The following is a 17,990-nucleotide window of genomic DNA, read 5'->3' as shown; positions in this document are numbered from 1 at the left end:
GTTCTCTCACTGACCGCAGTCTTCGTTCCAGGGAAAGACAACATGTTGGCAGATTTCCTGAGCAGAAGCACAATATCACCAGGAGAATGGGAGTTGGACGCAAAGGTATTCCAACACATAACTGCAAAATTGGGGAAGCCAGACATAGATCTAATGGCGTCGAGCTCCAACAAAAAGGTAGAGATATTCTATTCCAGATATTATCATCAGCAGACATCTGCAGTAGACGCTCTCTCAGTTCCTTGGAACTTTCGCCTGGGGTATGTCTTCCCCCCCCTTCCCACTGATTCACAGGGTGCTGAAAAAGATTATAGAGGATCAGGTAACAGTCATTGTAATCCTGCCATTTTGGCCGAGAAGGTCATGGTTCTCCACAGTCCTGAAGTTAGCCATTCAGGAACCCCTGACTCTGCCGAGCATACCGAACCTACTGCACCAAGGTCCAGTTCTGTTTCAAAATCCAGAAAAATTATCTCTGAAGGCATGGAAATTGAGAGGGGGTTACTAAAAAACAGAGGACTGTCGGACCAAGTGGTCAGTCTACTATTAAAGGCCAGGAAAGAAGTCTCATCGTTGGTATATTACCGAGTCTGGCAAGCCTTTATTCGTTGGAAAGGGTCGGCTATTGACATAGAACAGTCATCCACAGCCCAGGTTCTGCAGTTCCTGTATTTAGGCTTCGATGCAGGTTTGGCGACATCCACATTGAAAGTTCAAATTTCGGCTCTCAGCGTTCTACTTAATAAAAAACTGGCTGAAGAGGATCTGATAAGAAAATTCTGCAATGCAGTCCAGAGACTAAGGCCGGCAGTAAGGTCATTAGTAGCTCCCTGGGACCTCAATATGATATTGAAAGCTTTGACAAAAGAACCATTTGAGCCCTTACAAGAAGTACATATGAGGTATATGAACTGGAAAATATTGTTCCTAGTGGCGGTCACTACCGCTAGAAGGATCAGTGAGTTACAAGCTCTTTACATTGAAGAGCCTTACTTAAGAATATTTCCGGACAGAGTGGTGCTACGCACACATCCTGATTTCCTACCTAAGGTAGTAAGTACCTTCCATCTCAACCAGGAGATAACTCTTCCAGCTTTCTACCCTGAACCAAAGGGAGAAATAGAAGAGGAATGGCATACCCTTGACTTAGTGAGAAGTATCACAATCTACATGGATCGAGTCAAGGAGATAAGAAAATAAAAAAACTTATTCATAATCACAGACTGGGCAAAGAAGGGGATGTCCCCTTCAAAGCAGACCATGTCGAGGTGGATCCGCGAGCTCATTTCATTTGTCTACAAACAAGAAGGACAAGAAGTTCCAGGTATCATAAAGGCACACTCCACTCGGGCCATAGCGACCTCATGGGCAAGGAAGGCACAGGCCTCGGTGAAGGATATTTGCAGTGCAGCAACCTGGAAGTCGATACACACGTTTTCCAGGCATTACGCACTGAATGTGTCACGATCAAACTTTGGGGAAAAGGTTCTCCATAGCACCATGAACGAATAAAAAATTATTATTCAGCACTTATGTGTCCCCCCCCTTTTTTTCAGGCTTTGGTATTATCCCAAGGTCTTGGCTGCCATGGGGATCGTAGAAGAAAGGTAGAATTATACTCACCGATAATTCCTTTTCTTCCTAGAGATCCCATGGCAGCCATTAGTTTGCCCTCCCCTTGTGTTTTTTTTCCAGGACCAAGAGCTAAGGAGACACTCAAAAAGACAAGGAGAGAGGGGAGGTGCACCCATTTATGCAGGAAGGGGGAGGTCCTAGAAAAAAACAGCCTGTCTATCTGAAGGGAGAGGGATGAAATCCCAAGGTCTTGGCTGCCATGGGATCTCTAGGAAGAAAAGGAATTATCGGTGAGTATAATTCTACCTTTTTCCGCCTGAAAAAAAAGTCTAGATGAATTGGACTATTCACTATCATTTTTTCTAGACAGTCTAAACCAGGGGTGGCAAACCGGTTAGAGGTAAAGAGCCGAAAAATATCGGTAGTCATGCTAAAGAGCCGACATCATGCGTGCGCTAAAGGCGCATGCACCAAAAAAAGGGGCGTAGTCTATTTTGACACCTTGGGTGGGTGTGATCCAAATATGCCTCCCAATAGTGCAGTTCCATATATACATATGCCCCCAATAGTGCCAGATACACATATGCCCCCCACGGTGCCAGGTATGCACCACACGGTGCCGGGTATGCCCCCACAGTGCCAAAAAGCTGGTATGCCCCCACAGTGCCACAAACTGCTATGCCCCCACAGTGCAAATTTCCCAGCAGCAGCACTCACCGTTGTTGCTGCTGCTGCCAGGCGGGGAGAGGACAGTCTGGCGTCCCCCTGCAGTCCTCCTGTCATGTCACCGATGGGAGGAGAGCACAGCACACCGCGCGTCTCCTTCCCCCTCACTTCCCTGTGACTGGGCCGCCCACCAATCAAAGCTCACTGGCCGGCTCCTGATTGGCTGCAGTCACAAGGATGCACAGTAAGGGGTAAAAGAGATACGCGATGCGTGCTCTCCTCCCCTCAGAAGGAGAAGGGATTCAGGGAACCGGCAGCAGGAGGGACTGGGACAGACGGTGGGCGGCGGGCAGCAGTGGGAGCAGGAGCCGCACTTTACAAGGGGGAGAGCCGCAGGTTGGCCACCACTGGTCTAAACCATTTCGCCTGTCAACTCCTTTAGTTTGTCTAAATGAGTCATTTAGACTTTTTGTATCAAATTGTCTAAACTCAGTGATGTTAATCTGATTTAGCCTATTGTCTGATTGTCTAAATGGATTCTACAGTTTTCAGGCAGGCTTTAGACAAAGTGAACTAGACAATTTCTTCTGTCGGGACTGCTCTAAAAAACCTTAAATATTTTATTTATGTAGTTTTTTACATGAATCAATGTCATTTATTTTTATTTTGTTTGTAAATATATTTTGTATAATTATTATTGCCCATATGAATATATTTTGATTTTTTAAAAAATATGGTACTCTTTACTTAGATGGGCGCCCGTCGTGGTGATCGCGGGTACATTTATGTCTGGCCGCGACGCGACCGACGCGATGCCCGCGATTTCCCATTGAAACCCATGTTAAACATGGAAATCGTGTCGGTCGCGTCGCGGCCGGCCATAAATGTACCCGCGATGCCCGCGACGCGATGCTCCCGATTTGCCATAGGAATCAATGTTAAAAGGCCCGATGGACACGATTTTACTGCTAAATGCCTCAATGGACCCGATTTGCCCATAGGAATCAATGTTAAATGGGCCACAGAGCCCAAATAAGCACAATTAACCCTTAAATGTCCCCCCAAATTTTTAACGCCACCCCACGATCCACGCCAACCCGAAGCGTGGCGAGCGCATGCGGTACGCGTCCTCCGACCTTTTCATGCCCTACTATCCACTAGGGCGTGGAGTGAGAATAGAATAGTGTGGCGAGCGCAGCGAGCCACCGAGCCCGAAGCGTGGCGAGCGCACGCGGATACCTTCACAGTTATACGCGTCCCCTCGCGGGCTTCACAGGTGTCCGTGGCAACGCGGACACCTGTGAAGCCCGCGAGGGGACGCGTCTACCTGTGAAGGTATCCGCGTCCCCTCGCGGGGCTCGCTGCGCTCGCCACGCTTCGGGCTCGGTGGCTCGCTGCGCTCGCCACACTATTCTATTCTCACTCCACGCCCTAGTGGATAGTAGGGCATGAAAAGGTCGGAGGACGCGTACCGCCGCCCCTCGCGGGCTCGCTGTGCTCGCCACGCTTCGGGTTGGCGTGGATCGTGGGGTGGCGTTAAAAATTTGGGGGGACATTTAAGGGTTAATTGTGCTTATTTGGGCTCTGTGGCCCATTTAACATTGATTCCTATGGGCAAATCGGGTCCATTGAGGCATTTAACAGTAAAATCGCGGTCAATCAGCCTTTTTAACATTGTTCCCTATGGGAAAATCGCGGGCATCGCGGTCATCGCAATTTACCCGCGATGCCCGCGATTTTTACCCCCGACGCCCGCGATTTCAATCGCTGGCACCCATCTAGGTAAAGAGTACCAAAAATATTTTTTTTAACTCTACCCATGTTGCATTGTCTTTCCCAGCATGCAGTGTTGTACCCATGTGATCGTTTTTACCCATGATTCTGTTATCCCTCACTCACATTTTGAGACTGGACCTTTCCCCATGTCGACCTAATAACAATGTCAAGGGGGGTGGTGGTGAAGGAGGCCAGAAGAGGGGGGGTCGGGTGGCCAGGAGGGGGGTGAACCTTCCCCCATGTCGACCGTCGACCTTCCCCCAAGCCGACTGTCGGTGAAGGGCAGCCAGGCGGGGGGGGGGGGGGGTGAGGAGTGCAGCCAAAAACAACAAACAAACAAAAGGTGTGGATCACATGGGCAAAATGGTTCTTATCAGCTGTCAATTCTATGTTTCTAACCAGTGAGTCACATGTTGGCCAGGGCTGCTCTAGGGGGCACAGGAAACACTGAACTGGTGAGGAGAGCCGGGTTTTCACAGCATGCTGAGGCTCCCTCCCCAATATACCCCAGCCAAAAGCAGGCTATTTTCAAGTTTGATGCCAGCAGGATTGGGCACCATTTAGCGGGAGATGCTATTATATAAGTGCTCCTGCTTTAGATTCTTTACGTTTGTATTTTTTTTTACATTGAGTTACCAGTTTTTGTTCCTTTCCTTCTTGCAGGAAAAGCCAGAGATCAGGAGTTGAATCTATTTCAGGGTGCTTTCTCAAAGGAATCTAAGCTACAAGGTATACAACTGTAGGCTTCTGGGAAGCTTCCTTTCAAGCCAACAGGCCTGACTTTTTTCAATCAGTTCCCAATCAAGGCCTCCAGGGTCATAGTTTCGGTACCCCTGTCTCAACGAGGTACTGGGTTCTCTACAGACCTCTTGCAGGTACCGCTCAAATCGTATTCATTGGCGACGGATCTTCTCCAGTCTCGTGGCTGGATGATCAATTGGTGCAAATGATCCTTAACATCTTCATTGGACATGTTAAACTTGGCAGTGCTGGTGTTTTATTGCATTTAAGGGGTCTCTTCTACTGGAAAAAATCCAAGCTCTCCAGTTCAAAACTTGTTCCATTACTGTAGGCAGATCCTTGGGTCAGTGGTCTCTGTGCTCGACAGGGTGGCCCAATTTCCTTCACACCCTGTTCCTGGAGTTCCTGACATGGTGGTACAGGTCCCATCTTCAGGTCAACGCATATACTATCATCCCTTTGCCAGAGTTGCACACACTCAAGTAGTGGATTGGTGTGCTTTTCTCGTCAGATGTCCAGTGTAATTTGTCGGCTTAAAAGAGCTGATGTGCTAGAGATCAAGCAGTATATAACGCCCTTTGCTTAGCTCAGGCAACACAACAGCAGTAGTGTACACCACCGCCCATGATGGATCTCACAGCTGCAGCACCATAGGAAAAAGCCAGTCGCAGCCTAGAATGAGTCATGTTCCAGCTCTACCAGCAGTGTTCATTCTTTGTGCTCAAAACTGGGAGGCGGATGTCCTGAGCCATCAGGACATCCATTCCGGCAAATGGCTTCATCATCTTTATGTTTCCAGTTGCTGGGCTTACATGGGGGTTGTCCGAATACAGATATGATGGCCTCTTGGCTCAACCTTCAGCTGCCGTGGCTCTATTTTTTTTGGACCTGGTATCCCCGGGCTCTGGTCGTATCATGAACATTATTTCTCATCTACATTTTTTTGCCCATTTAGATGATTTCCCAAGTGCTTTATAAGATCAATCTAGGAGGTGACACTATGATCCTAGTTCTCCCAGCTTGGTCCCCCGGTTCTATCCATCAACACTCCCTCCCATATGGCTTCCCCTGCAAAAAGATCTCTTGTCTCAGGGCTTTACTTTCATCTGGATCTGGCCTTACTCGCTTTGATGGGGTAGCTTGATACATCTGTCTTAAGAGTGAATAAGGCATCGCCAGGAGTGTTATTCCAACCGTGCTCAAACCACTGTTTATTACAGCGTCTGACTGATGTGCTTTTACATTGTGTTCTGTTGTGAGATTCTAGTCTCCTTTCCTTTTTTCAGTAAGTGTTGGACTTGAGACTCAGTCTTTCATCTTTCATCTGCCCTGTCTGTCTTTTTTCTCTACACATAAACTAGCCGGTTCTCCGACCCCTTGCCTGTTTACATCCTGCTATCTAGCCACCACCCACTTGCTTGCACCTCTTGTAATCTGTCTGTCTCCCCTTCCTACCAGATTGTAAGCTCCTCCGAGCAGGGCCCTCTTCCCTCCTGTTGTCAAAGCCCACTTCTCTTCACATTTCACTCACAGCTCTCCTATACTCACACTCAGTGACCATCTTCATCTGCATACTCCTCTCCATCATTGGCCTCAAGCCTCTAGTTGTATGTTGATTGAGTCCTCACTACTTATATTTAAGCTGTAATGTGTATTGAACTGTGGTGCTCTTTATTTTTGTTTTATTTATTCAATGTAATACTGTACGGCGCTGCAAAATACTTGTGGTGCCTTATAAATAAAATTATAATAATAATACACATACAGCCACAGGATGTTCCTCCGTTTGCTCCTTGGGACTTTTATTGTGTTCTACAGGATCTACAGATTGCTCCATTTAAACCCCTGGAATCGGTAGATCTGCATTTGTTTACATGGAAAACTCTTTGCTTGCTTGCCATTGTGCTGACCAGACGTGTGTTCACATTGATGGGCAGGTTTATTAAGCTCAGTGAAGTGATAATGTGTCTGTTTTTATCACCGGCCAATCAGCTCCTAACTGTGAAGTTATAGGCTTGGTTTGAAAAATGACAGGTAGGAGCTGATTGGCCGGTGATATAAACCAATCAGCTCCTACTTGTCATTTTTCAAACCAAGCCTGTAACTTCACAGTTAGGAGCTGATTAGCCGGTGATAAAAACCAGGAACACTATCACTTCACCGAGCTTAATAAATCTGTCCGTGGGTGCCTTATCTTTATGTTCTCCACCTCTCCTTTTTAGTGATGATTCAACAGTTCTCTGAACTAGTTTGTTTTTCTTCTTGCCCAAGCTGGTGTCTTTGTTCAATATGAACCAAAAGTTTGCGGTACCTTATTTCTCTGATCCATCCATGTCGGATGAGGCCTCACTGGCTGCGGTGAGAGCTCTCCACACTTTAGTAGTAGTCAGGACCCATGATATGCCACAACTTGGATTCTCTTTATCCCCTATGAGATTCTCGAGTGTCAATAGCCAACTTTTAACCTCTCTTTGACCAGATGCCTTCCTATTCACCATGCCTGTGTTCCTCCCCTTGTGGAGGTGACTGCTCATTCCACCAGAACGTTGTAGTCACCTTAAGGAGCACAGCATGAGGCTTCTATGGTGCAATTTGCAAGGCTGATAAGTGGTAATTTGCTCACGTTTTAGTGAGTTTGTGCCCTCTAACAAGCCTGTGTGTGTGCCGTCCTCAGTGAAGCTCAGGAGCGTCCCAGTGTTCCTGGTGACCCCTATTAGATGGAGGAAGAAAATAGGATTTCTGGTCTAACCTTGTTAAATCCCTTTTTTCACCTCCAAGGCACCCACGCTGGCATACCAGATTGCAGAGGTAGTCACTATATGCCAATGTTCAGGTCCCTTCTTGTGATTTTGTCTGTGTGTGTACCAATCTTCCTTTTTCTTTCACTTTGCCTCGCTCATGCCTTGCGCTTGCTAACTTAACTGGCTTCTTATAAATAGGGGGGGAGGGGGTATAATGGGGGAGCTATTGCATGCTAGAAATTAGTATTGTAACTGCTTGCAGACCAGGCTCTCCTACCCAGTGTTCCCTATGGACATGAAGAAGAGGATTTGACACAGTAAAACTTTGCATCCCATTTTTGGCACAGTAATGTATGTTTTTAAACTATACCCATTGTTTTTCCTTTTCTTATACTAGGTTGATGTGGCTGTTGTGCATTTCACACCCTTAATACAACCAAGAATAGAACAGCCTTTTAAACTGGTAGAGAAAGTTGTCCAAAGTGTCTTCCAGTTCAGGCGGAAATACTGCTACCGAGGAATTTCGTAAGTGAGATAGTTTTACTTAAATTAATTTGTTAAAAAGGATGACATGTTATTATTAACTCAAAGTTACATTAACTTAAGTGAATACAACTAAATTAGATACAGAACAAGTTTTGGTTTATGTAAAACTTCATTTATATGTATTTTCGGTACTTAAATGTTAGTTGGGCGCCCACTATAGTTAGTACACTCATACCCCCACTATCCATGTCTGCATGGAGTTTATTTTATATAGTGTGGCGAGGGGATGCGGAAAACTAAGCAAATAGCTCAGTGGGCGCCCAACTAACATATAAGTACCGTATTTTCTTATTCTATCGTTGCAGATATGAAATTACAGCTTTTGGTTCTAGTTGAGTAAGTGTTCTGTTTAAACATAGAGGCAAGACTTTCCCAAACTCCAACATTACAGTACAGGTTTTAAGGATTTCCAAGCTTAAGCATAGGTAACTTTACCTATGTAATTTTCATTTAACCAGCAGGGCTCAAGTATGATATCTTTCAAATCTGGACTGATGAGTTTGGGAACCTCTGATTCCAATTACCCACTGTTTAACCCTAGCGCGATAAATAAGTCTGTTTAATCTGTATTTGGGTCTTTTTGTAATGAATCGGAATTAGTGGGTCCCATGTTATCCTATGGGGAAAACGTTCCAGGTTTGCCTGGCGGTATCTCCGGTTCCCGGGGGGCTAGCGACGCGGTGCTGGTCTCGTTGGAAAGCCCTGACCCTCAGCTACAAAATGGGCCTAATTTTATAGACCAAATATACTGGCTGACCACCATCACTACTTTTTCTCATTGTATCCTATACAATTATTTTGTCCAACAAAAACCCTGTTATATCAGTGTTTGACAAAAATGTGTATTTTCAATATAAATCTTCATGAACCATTTTTATTAGAGCTTCTTCTATATATTATTTTACAATGTGTTCCACCTACATCTTTTGACTAAAATGAATTCTTCTCTGGAGGTTTAAACTTTTCCCTATGTTTATTAACTAATGTCTGAGAACCTGGAATGCTTAGATTTTATATAGGTTCTGGTTTTTGGTCACTGCGCACTGTTCCCGGTTGCAGAGCCGGATTAACAATGGGCCTGATGGAGCTATAGCTCCAGACCCACTCTCCAAATAGGCACATTTTGTAGCTGAGGGTCAGGGCTTTCCAACGAGACCAGCCCCGCGTCGCTAGCCCCCTGGGAACCAGAGATACCACCAGGCAAACCTGGAACGTTTTCCCCATAGGATAACATGGGACCCACTAATTCCGACCTCCACCCGGTTCCAACGGCTGCCAGTTCTACCTCCGGCATCACAGAAACTCGTGGTTGATCTCAGTCGAAAATGCTGGGCCTTCAATCTGATACCTGGTCCATATGGGTTCATTGGTTCTAGAGATATTGCATGTAAAACTAGTTTTTTTTTTTTTTTTTCATTTCTGAAATGTAATTTCATGGCTGTTCATGTTGTTTGAGGACAGATTTCTCTGGAACCAAATGGCCCAGTTTCACGGGACCGAAATCATTCGAAGGCTACATGTAAATGGGTCAGTTGGTTCCGAAGATATAGCTGGTTGTTTAAAGGGGGGCGGGGGTGGTTTGCTCTCCCCCTCACACCAGAAAATGCAGGGACTAGGCTGGTGTAAAAGGGGCCAGTCCGAGAATGTCCCTGCATGATCCTGGGACCATATTCCCTGCATTTTCTGGTATGAAAGGGGTATTATTTCAAATAGCCGGGATATGCAGTGCTCTTAATACAGCCGGGCAGCCCCCTGCTCTCTGCCTGGGTGTTAATGGCTGTTATTTCTGCCCGGCGGCGACTGTCCCCCAGTTACCTTGAGCATGTATTCCCCCTTGGCAATGAGCATGTAATCCCACGTGGCAATGAGCATGGAACCCCTGGCAATGAGCATGGAACCCCTGGCAATGAACATGTAGGTAAGCAACACTTATGTAGCATAATTTTTAATAGGCATTATGGTGTTTGGCATAATACATAATGGAGATGATGGTGTGAGGCTTAACATGTAGAGGGCATTATGGTGTAAATTTTTAATGTGTGCCTTTGGCGCGCAATGCCCCTATTTATGAAGCATATTGCTCAATCTGTTTGGTATAGTGCAGGCATGTCCAAACTATGGCCCTCAAGATGTGAAACTACAAGTCCCATCATGCAATGCCACAGTTTTGCAATTAGGGAATGGCGCGCAATGCCCCTATTTATGAAGCATATTGCTCAATCTGTTTGGTATAGTGCAGGCATGTCCAAACTATGGCCCTCAAGATGTGAAACTACAAGTCCCATCATGCAATGCCAGTTTTGCAATTAGGGAATGCTAAAACTATGTCAAGGCATGCTGGGACGTGTAGTTTCACAACAGCTGGTGGGCCACTGTTTGGACATGCCTGGTATAGTGTGTATTTTGGCTCAATCCATGTGCCAAAATGTGAATTTTGCCTTAATCTGTGTGCCATAGTGTGAATTTTTGCTCAATCGGTGTGACGTTTGTCTCATTCCATGTGGCATAATGTGTAAGAAGCAAGTACAGTATAAGGGGTTACTATTGTGTTGCATGATTTGTATAAGGGGTATATGGTGTGGTAAACGTAGGTTACCACATAAAAGGTGCTGACGTATTGTCTACCAAGTTTCGGTTTTCAGTATTTTTTTATGACTGGAGTGCCGCCTCACCCCGCAAGTATCTTAGGACATTGGCATCCTGCGGGGGCACCTGTGGAGTGCACCCGCCAATATATCTCCCTGCATTTTTCTTATGCCAGTCCCCTGCCTTTTCCAGGCATATATAATTAGTTGAAAGTATTTACACAAATACAGACACACCCATGAGCAGACCACCCAACCAGAACACTGGTCAAGCCCCCCCACATTATTAGGTGCTGGCCACAACCCCTATTATTGCACATAATAGGCCCTTGATAATTTTCAGCTCCAGGTCCATTTAGACCTTAATCTGTCTCTGCCCGGTTGGTCGGGGTTAGCTGCTTCACTTTCCGGATGACTGGTCTGGTCTGGGTTGTGCAATTAAACGGTGGATTAAGTACAGCGATCTACCTCTTTTGTGCTTGGTGTGGTTGGTAAATGAGTAATGGGCCTCCGGTGTGAGTGTTAAAAAGACTTTACATTGTGCAAAAATTACAGGGAATTTAAACATGCAAATATTGGTACATTTCAAGTGGTGTACATACATATATACAATAAGGGAAGAAAGACCATTTATAATGACAGTATTGCACACATTACTATTTCAGTATTGCAGAAAAAGCGGCACTTGCCTATTCAATGCTACCATTACCCAACAGCATTGAAAGCAAACAGAGCTGACTTTTTTTTAAAGCTGGATCTGTTGTGTTGGAAATGACTGCGGATTGTCAAATTTGCTGTTTTCAATTATCCACGGACTTTCTGACACAAGACAGTCTGACCATTGAATTGACAGTCTGACCATTGAATTCTGACTATCGAGTTAGTTTGATTGGACGATAACGATATACTGAAATATAGGCCTGTGGGTTATTATACTCCCTGGACCACATTGTACTGATCATCCCTTGCATACAAATCTAGTGCTGATCTGCAGCTTGCTTTATTAATCAGTTTCACTTTTTATTTTTGTCTACAGAATGTTATTCCCTGAATCCCAGCGTACCAAATTGACGGAGCAGATGTTGACATTGGCTAACGTAGAACCAACATTGCGACCACCTGATCTGTCAATGCAACATTTCCAAAGTTTATGCAATGCATACAGTGAGCTGTGCAACAAGGATCCCAGTTTATTTGCTTATAACTTTAGAGAGGAACTTCGTCTAAAAAGACTGTGTGATCCTTCCCCCCAAGAAAATGAAGAAAGGGATTCAGAAAGATAAAATTAGATATGCTAAATAGAAATGGTATTGAACAGAACTGCTTTATCTCAGATATAGGCCCATCTTTATGGTATATTTAAAGTTCGAAAGGATTGTTTCTGCCTGTAAGTATTTATGTACAGTCTCTGTACAGAGTAACTTATGATGATGATTTCTGTGATGAAATTGAATGGAATGGAACTTACTTTAATGAAACCTGCAGAGAGGGGAAGCAAGAGCCAATCTTTCCAACCGGATGAAACTACGGCGGTTACATTCAAGCCACTGTATTTTATGTTCCTGTGACATTTCAGTAATAAACTCATCCGTTTCTAAAACATTTTGATTGAAATAACATACCAGGCACTTTATCACTGCTTCATACATCTACCCCTCTGTGTGGCAAATTTTACAGTGTGGTAAAAATATTAAGTAATTTGTTTAGTTTAAATTGAGATAAGATATTTAACTTGACACTTAAACCCATTAATTCATTAGTGTCTCGAAACTTAATTCATTATTGTCTCGAAACTTAATTTTCCTAATACAGTTAAGGGATGGAGATGTGATTACTATTAATCTTCAGTAGCTGTACAAATGGGTTTGGTTCATTAGGGTGACCTTAAAATGTTGACTTGCACAAGTTCAACACGGAAAAATAAGTCAACTCTTAGGGCAGTATTCAATAAGAATACTCGGCATGTGCAGCGAATCCTGTTTAGGATTCGCTGCGCATTCACTGCCAGCCCTCCATGTCACCGTATTCAATGCCATAGGGGCTTGCTGCCCCTGACAGTGATTTTTAGCCCCTGTGGCGAACGCTGGCAGGCAGGGAGACTGAAGCCTCCCTGCCTGCGCCGGACACTGTGGGGCAGAAGCAGGGCTCCTGGGGACACAGGCAGGGGACACGGGTAGGGAGCCGCTTGCACTGCTCCCGATCGTGCATATGTAATGATCGGGAGCAGTGAATATATAAATATATAATGAGTGGCTCTCGGCCCCCTGCTGGCTGTTGTGTAAAAAATGTTTTTTTAAATTTAATATTTATTCATGTGCTGTAAGCACATGAATAAAAAATAGCATGCCCCTTCACATAATAAAATTCCTGATTTTTTTTTTTTTCTTTTTTTTTACACCACATTAAAAAAAACACTTTATTTTAAAAGTTCACATTCCACTTCACCATAAAAAGATGGCGATTTACTACACTGTGACACACAGTGAGGATCACTTGGAAAGCAATTTGCCATCTGATCATTGAATACACTCACGGAGAATCACATTGAAAAACCACAGCGAATTGCAGTGACTAACAGACGGCGAATCGTCCGTCATTCACTGTTTGCAGTCGGCGAATATTGCATGTTAAATAGGGTGAATCACTTTTTCAGTAAATAGATTCACCTTACAGCATGAAAATAGCACACATTCCCCATAGAACATGGCGAATTAGCCTCATTGAATACTGCCCTTAGTCAGTGAACACTTCACTTACCATGCTTCATGTAATGCTGGCCACACATCAGACCAACTTTCCTCCAACCAACCAACTAGTTGCTTGGATGGAATAAAAATATGATACTGGATGGGAGCAAATGTAATATTTACTTCAGAATTTTGCTCCCAAAATCTGGAAAAGGACAAAAACTGTCGCTAATTACCATTCTCAACTGTAGTCTAAATGGATGGTCAAGTGTGAAAAAGGCATGTTGACCTTTTGAAATTATTCCAGGGAGTATTAATTTTGCATATTGCTGTAGGTTAGAGATGTCTACCAGATTGTGGGAGCTTTTATCTCATCATGGCTAGCCGTAAAATTCCTATGCTTCATAATGGCTAACTTAATTCCATCCCTGAATACAGTTCATTCATGTAATGATTCTGTTATCCGGATCTCCTAGTCCTCACAAGTCTACATACATAAGCGAAAACGCTGTATGAAAACCTTGCATAGCACGGTACATAAATACAAATAATCTTTTTTCAAAAAGCCACCATTTCATGGTGTGTTAATTACTTTACCACACAACCCACTAAGAAATAAGCTCTCATGTCAAAAGTAATGGTGTATAACGTCCACAAAGCAGATCTGTGTTCTGGTGTATATCTATCTAGTCAGTACCTCTGCCTTACTACAGGTCCTTTTAAATGGTTTTCACATATACTTCTCTCCCGTTACTCCTGTACTACTTCCTCTTTTTAGCTTGGAGAGTTCAATGACTGTGATACTATAACTATGTAAAAATGAATACAATTTAACTTTAAAACAAAGCATTCCATCTTGGCAATAAACCTGTGCTTCTAGTAGTGAACTGTAGCTGCTTTGTGTTAGTATCCATGGTCTCTGCTTGAAAACAGTGACATGCTCACTGTTGTGATGGAGCTGTGTACAGGGAGATTCAAACGAAACCGTTCACCTTTTTGTTTTAATAACTGCAGGAAATGGGAAAACCTGAATACTCTAGTAAGGTGGGCTATCTCTTAGGGTATGTACCAAACATACCTTACTGGATATTTAGTTTTCCCATTTCCTGCACAGGTTTTAAAACAAAAAGGTGTACTGTGACTTTTGAATCACCCTATATAACACATATTGGTCATTGGCTTGTATAGAACTGTATATTGTGTGTTTGTTTTGTATACAGGTTGAGTATCCCTTATCCAAATATCCATTTTCCAAATTATTCCAAAAACTATACATTCCAGAAACTGAAAAAAAAATGTATTTGCATCTACAACAGCACTAATGCGGAAATGATGTGTAACTGGCACTAAATATGCCAATGATTGCTTGGCATTTAAATTCAGTATCTGAGATAGTACACAAACTTTGTTTAATGTTTTGAAACCTTGTTTATGCACACAAAATATATTTGTGTGTATTTCATGTGTTTGTACAACATAAATGCAAGATACCTCAAGATACATTATTGAATTATAAAAATATTCTGAAATACGGAATAATTAGTTAGCCAAAATTCTTCTGGTCCAGACCATTTTGGATAGGGATACTCAACCGGTAATAGATTAGACAGTGGAGTATACTGTGCTAAGAATTTGCTTGCCATATGTGCATACTTATTTTCTTTTACCCCGTGGTGCAGCTTTGGGTTGTATTTGAACAAGTTGGCTGTGAGAAGTTGGAAAGTGATTAAGTTATTCTTGTTGTTAAATAGATAGCGCAATCGTGTAAGGACAAACCTTTATTATGCAAGATATTTCAAAGTTAGAACATTGCACAAATTGAGGGCAACAACATGTTTTACTGTACAAGATAGAGAAAACAGCCAACAAAATATTACAGTACACCTTTTTTTTTTATACACATGTCTATGTATAAAGTTATAGTATAAACAGTTTGAGTGTACAAAATGAAATGCCTGCACTTTGATGCATTAAACACAGAAAAATAAGTTAAACATTTTATAAAAAAAAAATGCCCTAAGCTTTCAGTTATCAAGAGCCATGAATGAGTCAAGTGTGACATTTATTTAATGGATTACCTGGCCTTTATAACGAACACCCTCATTATGCTATCATATTTTTGCTGATCATAAAACATGACGTGTTTCAGCTTTTTCGCATGACTACTTTTAATAGCACAAAAATAACAAATCTCATTGACTTCATGCATTATGCGGCGTCATACCGAATCATTTTACACTTCTCAAACTATGACAACATTTTGATACCTGTTCAAAAGATTTTGAATTTGGTCAGCTTTTTTTTTTTTTTTCCAATACACAATAAATTAAAAAAAAAATAACTTAAACAATGTGTGACAAAATGAAGTAGTGCACAAAACTAACAGATACAGTAAGTTTTTCAGCAATTTCTAGTCCACATATAGCGTGTAATAAAATATAATCAAAGAAAATCCCAACGAAATCAATACCAGGTTTTATCATCGCAGTGTCCCCATTATTTTGGGCTTTTCATACATATTCCAGATATCATTAATGTTTCAAACCAAATTAGGCAAGCTGGGATTTCCCTACGAACTAAAATAGCTAAGATTTGTCGTAGTTCCCAACTGTTTCATAAAAACAGTCCTCATTTACTACTGACGTCAAACTCTGAATGCTAAATTCCCTCTCCAAGATGGCATTCAGATCCATATTTCCACCATCTGACTGGCTGTCAAGAGATTCGTGGTGGTCATTCATTGCTTGCATAAGCCCCTGTTCTCGTTTTGTACCAGTAAATTTACGTTTAATTGGACAGAAATGGCCCCGTACAAGTTTTGGGTGGTCCTTTACTTGGAAGTTACCTTCTGCATCAGTTATAGTAGGTTCAGTATATTTTGATTCGATGTTAGAATGTTCAGAGAGATTTAGATTCTGGAAGTGTACTTCAATGTCTTGTGTTGGGCTGTTTGTGCTGGTCATGCAGGCAGTCATATTTAATACCCTGTAATCATCTTCGTCATCTGTGAGAATGTCCGATTCCTTCACTGTTGTCGGCGGTAGATCTGAGACACTCTGTTGCAGATGCTTAACAGGAGAGCCGTTTTTGGACTCCCGAACGTTATCAATAGTTTGGCAACCACTACTTTGTGTGCCGCTGCTTAGGCTGCCATCATCTGAATCTAGCCCATTGCCCTTACTTGTGCTGCTGTTCCAGTCAGTGCTAGGGCTATGTTTCAACACTTTTAATGATCTTGTGGATGCTGTCGAAGATAAAAAAATATATATATATTATATTTAGAATATATGGACATGACTGTTTAAATAACAGTATAATAACATGAAAATCATTAAAATATTTTAAGAAAACAGTTTCTATAAAGTGCCAGTGTACCTATTGTGTAAATGTCTGTGATACAATTAAGTTTTATACATATCTAACATCTATAAATACATATGAAACCAGTGTTTTATTTTCAGACGCCATAGAAATTCTTGTGTATGGATTGGAACCTTAATCATTAATGAAAGGAAACAAAATATCACTCATGTTCTGACAACACCCCATCGGACTCTTCAGCTGAGCATGAACATTTTTTTTTCTAATGTATGAGAGCAAACACTCAAATCACTTACTCTCAAATGCCAGAAAATGCACAGAACCCTTTGTTTGAATAACTTGGTTAAATCAAATTAATTTAACAAATTTTTCTGAAGAAGAGAATCATTTGTGTCTGTTAGCATTTGGGAACAAATGGTTTATTGTCATTTGCTCTCTCCAGATTTTTGTTCAAACCAGATTGGAAAGTTAACAAGGAACAGACAAATTATCTGACCATGAATACAATGGCAAATATTGGGTCAGTATGATGGTAAATACATTCACTATCGGATAAATCAATTATTGCATCCGTCAGGTATTCGGAAATATTTTTCATGCTGGATAGCGATGATTGATGCTTGGTCTCAAAATCACACATGTAATTATCCAATCGCCTGAAAATAGTCTGACCAGGCAGATAATTGCATAGTGTATGGCTGCCTTTGTTATTATTTGAAAGTATATAGAAGCTCTTTGAGTAACTTTCAATAGTATTATCCTGAGATAAAGCCTGGTTGATGGGCCATTCTTTTCTACCAAAGGTGAAATTTTGGAATTTGAAAAAACATGTATCGCAGAATTAATAGGGTAAGTAAGCAATACATAGTCTTCAGGATCTGCTCCACTGCAGAATACATCCACTATGGAGACAGAACATGTCCTGGAGAAGCCAAATGACACTTGTTCTAGGTAAGGGCTTAGGAAGGAGCATTTAACATGTTCCAATTAAGTATTGATTTTTTGGCCAGATAAATGGTTTTTACAATCTATCTGACTTTGCCCACACATTACAGATTTATTTCAGTGATCGGCAGATTTTTCCATCTAAAGATTGCATCTTCATATCTGGAAATTGCCCCAATCGATTGTCATTTCAGCTGTTCATAATGTAAATAGATGAAGACGACGAATTGGGAATGCCCACACATATAAAAAAGATCTGCAGATAATACCAGATTATTAAGCATGTTTAAAAACCTGATTAAGCAATCGATTTGCGATTTTGATTGGGATTGCCAAAAGGGGGAGCCCACACATCTAAAATTAATTGTGGCAATCATCTCCATATCTGAAAATTGTCACAATTAATT

The 17,990-nt window shown here is 42.3% G+C and overlaps 2 protein-coding genes across 11 annotated transcripts in view; one reads left to right on the top strand and one right to left on the bottom strand.

Annotated features, from left to right (window-relative positions):
* Positions 1 to 14,204, top strand: part of TFB1M (transcription factor B1, mitochondrial) — a 62,346-nt gene extending 48,142 nt beyond the window's left edge. For all 5 annotated transcript variants that reach the window (XM_083176322.1, XM_083176321.1, XM_083176323.1 and 2 more), the window contains exons 7-8: positions 7,897 to 8,024; positions 11,667 to 14,204. In XM_083176322.1, coding sequence (XP_083032448.1) covers positions 7,897 to 8,024; positions 11,667 to 11,913 — 375 coding nt within the window. In that variant the 3' untranslated portion in view covers positions 11,914 to 14,204. The remainder of the gene's footprint in view (positions 1 to 7,896; positions 8,025 to 11,666) is intronic.
* Positions 14,205 to 15,082: 878 nt separating this feature from the next.
* The window catches only part of TIAM2 (TIAM Rac1 associated GEF 2), a 249,816-nt gene continuing 246,908 nt past the window's right edge, over positions 15,083 to 17,990 (bottom strand). For all 6 annotated transcript variants that reach the window (XM_083176314.1, XM_083176316.1, XM_083176315.1 and 3 more), the window contains one exon: positions 15,083 to 16,561. In XM_083176314.1, coding sequence (XP_083032440.1) covers positions 15,903 to 16,561 — 659 coding nt within the window. In that variant the 3' untranslated portion in view covers positions 15,083 to 15,902. The remainder of the gene's footprint in view (positions 16,562 to 17,990) is intronic.

The sequence above is a fragment of the Crinia signifera genome, chromosome 3, assembly GCF_055691185.1.
Source record: "Crinia signifera chromosome 3, ASM5569118v1, whole genome shotgun sequence".
Taxonomy (NCBI): Eukaryota; Metazoa; Chordata; class Amphibia; order Anura; family Myobatrachidae; genus Crinia; species Crinia signifera.
The sequence above is the reverse complement of the archived record's forward strand: the minus strand, read 5'-3'. Positions and strand labels throughout refer to the sequence as shown.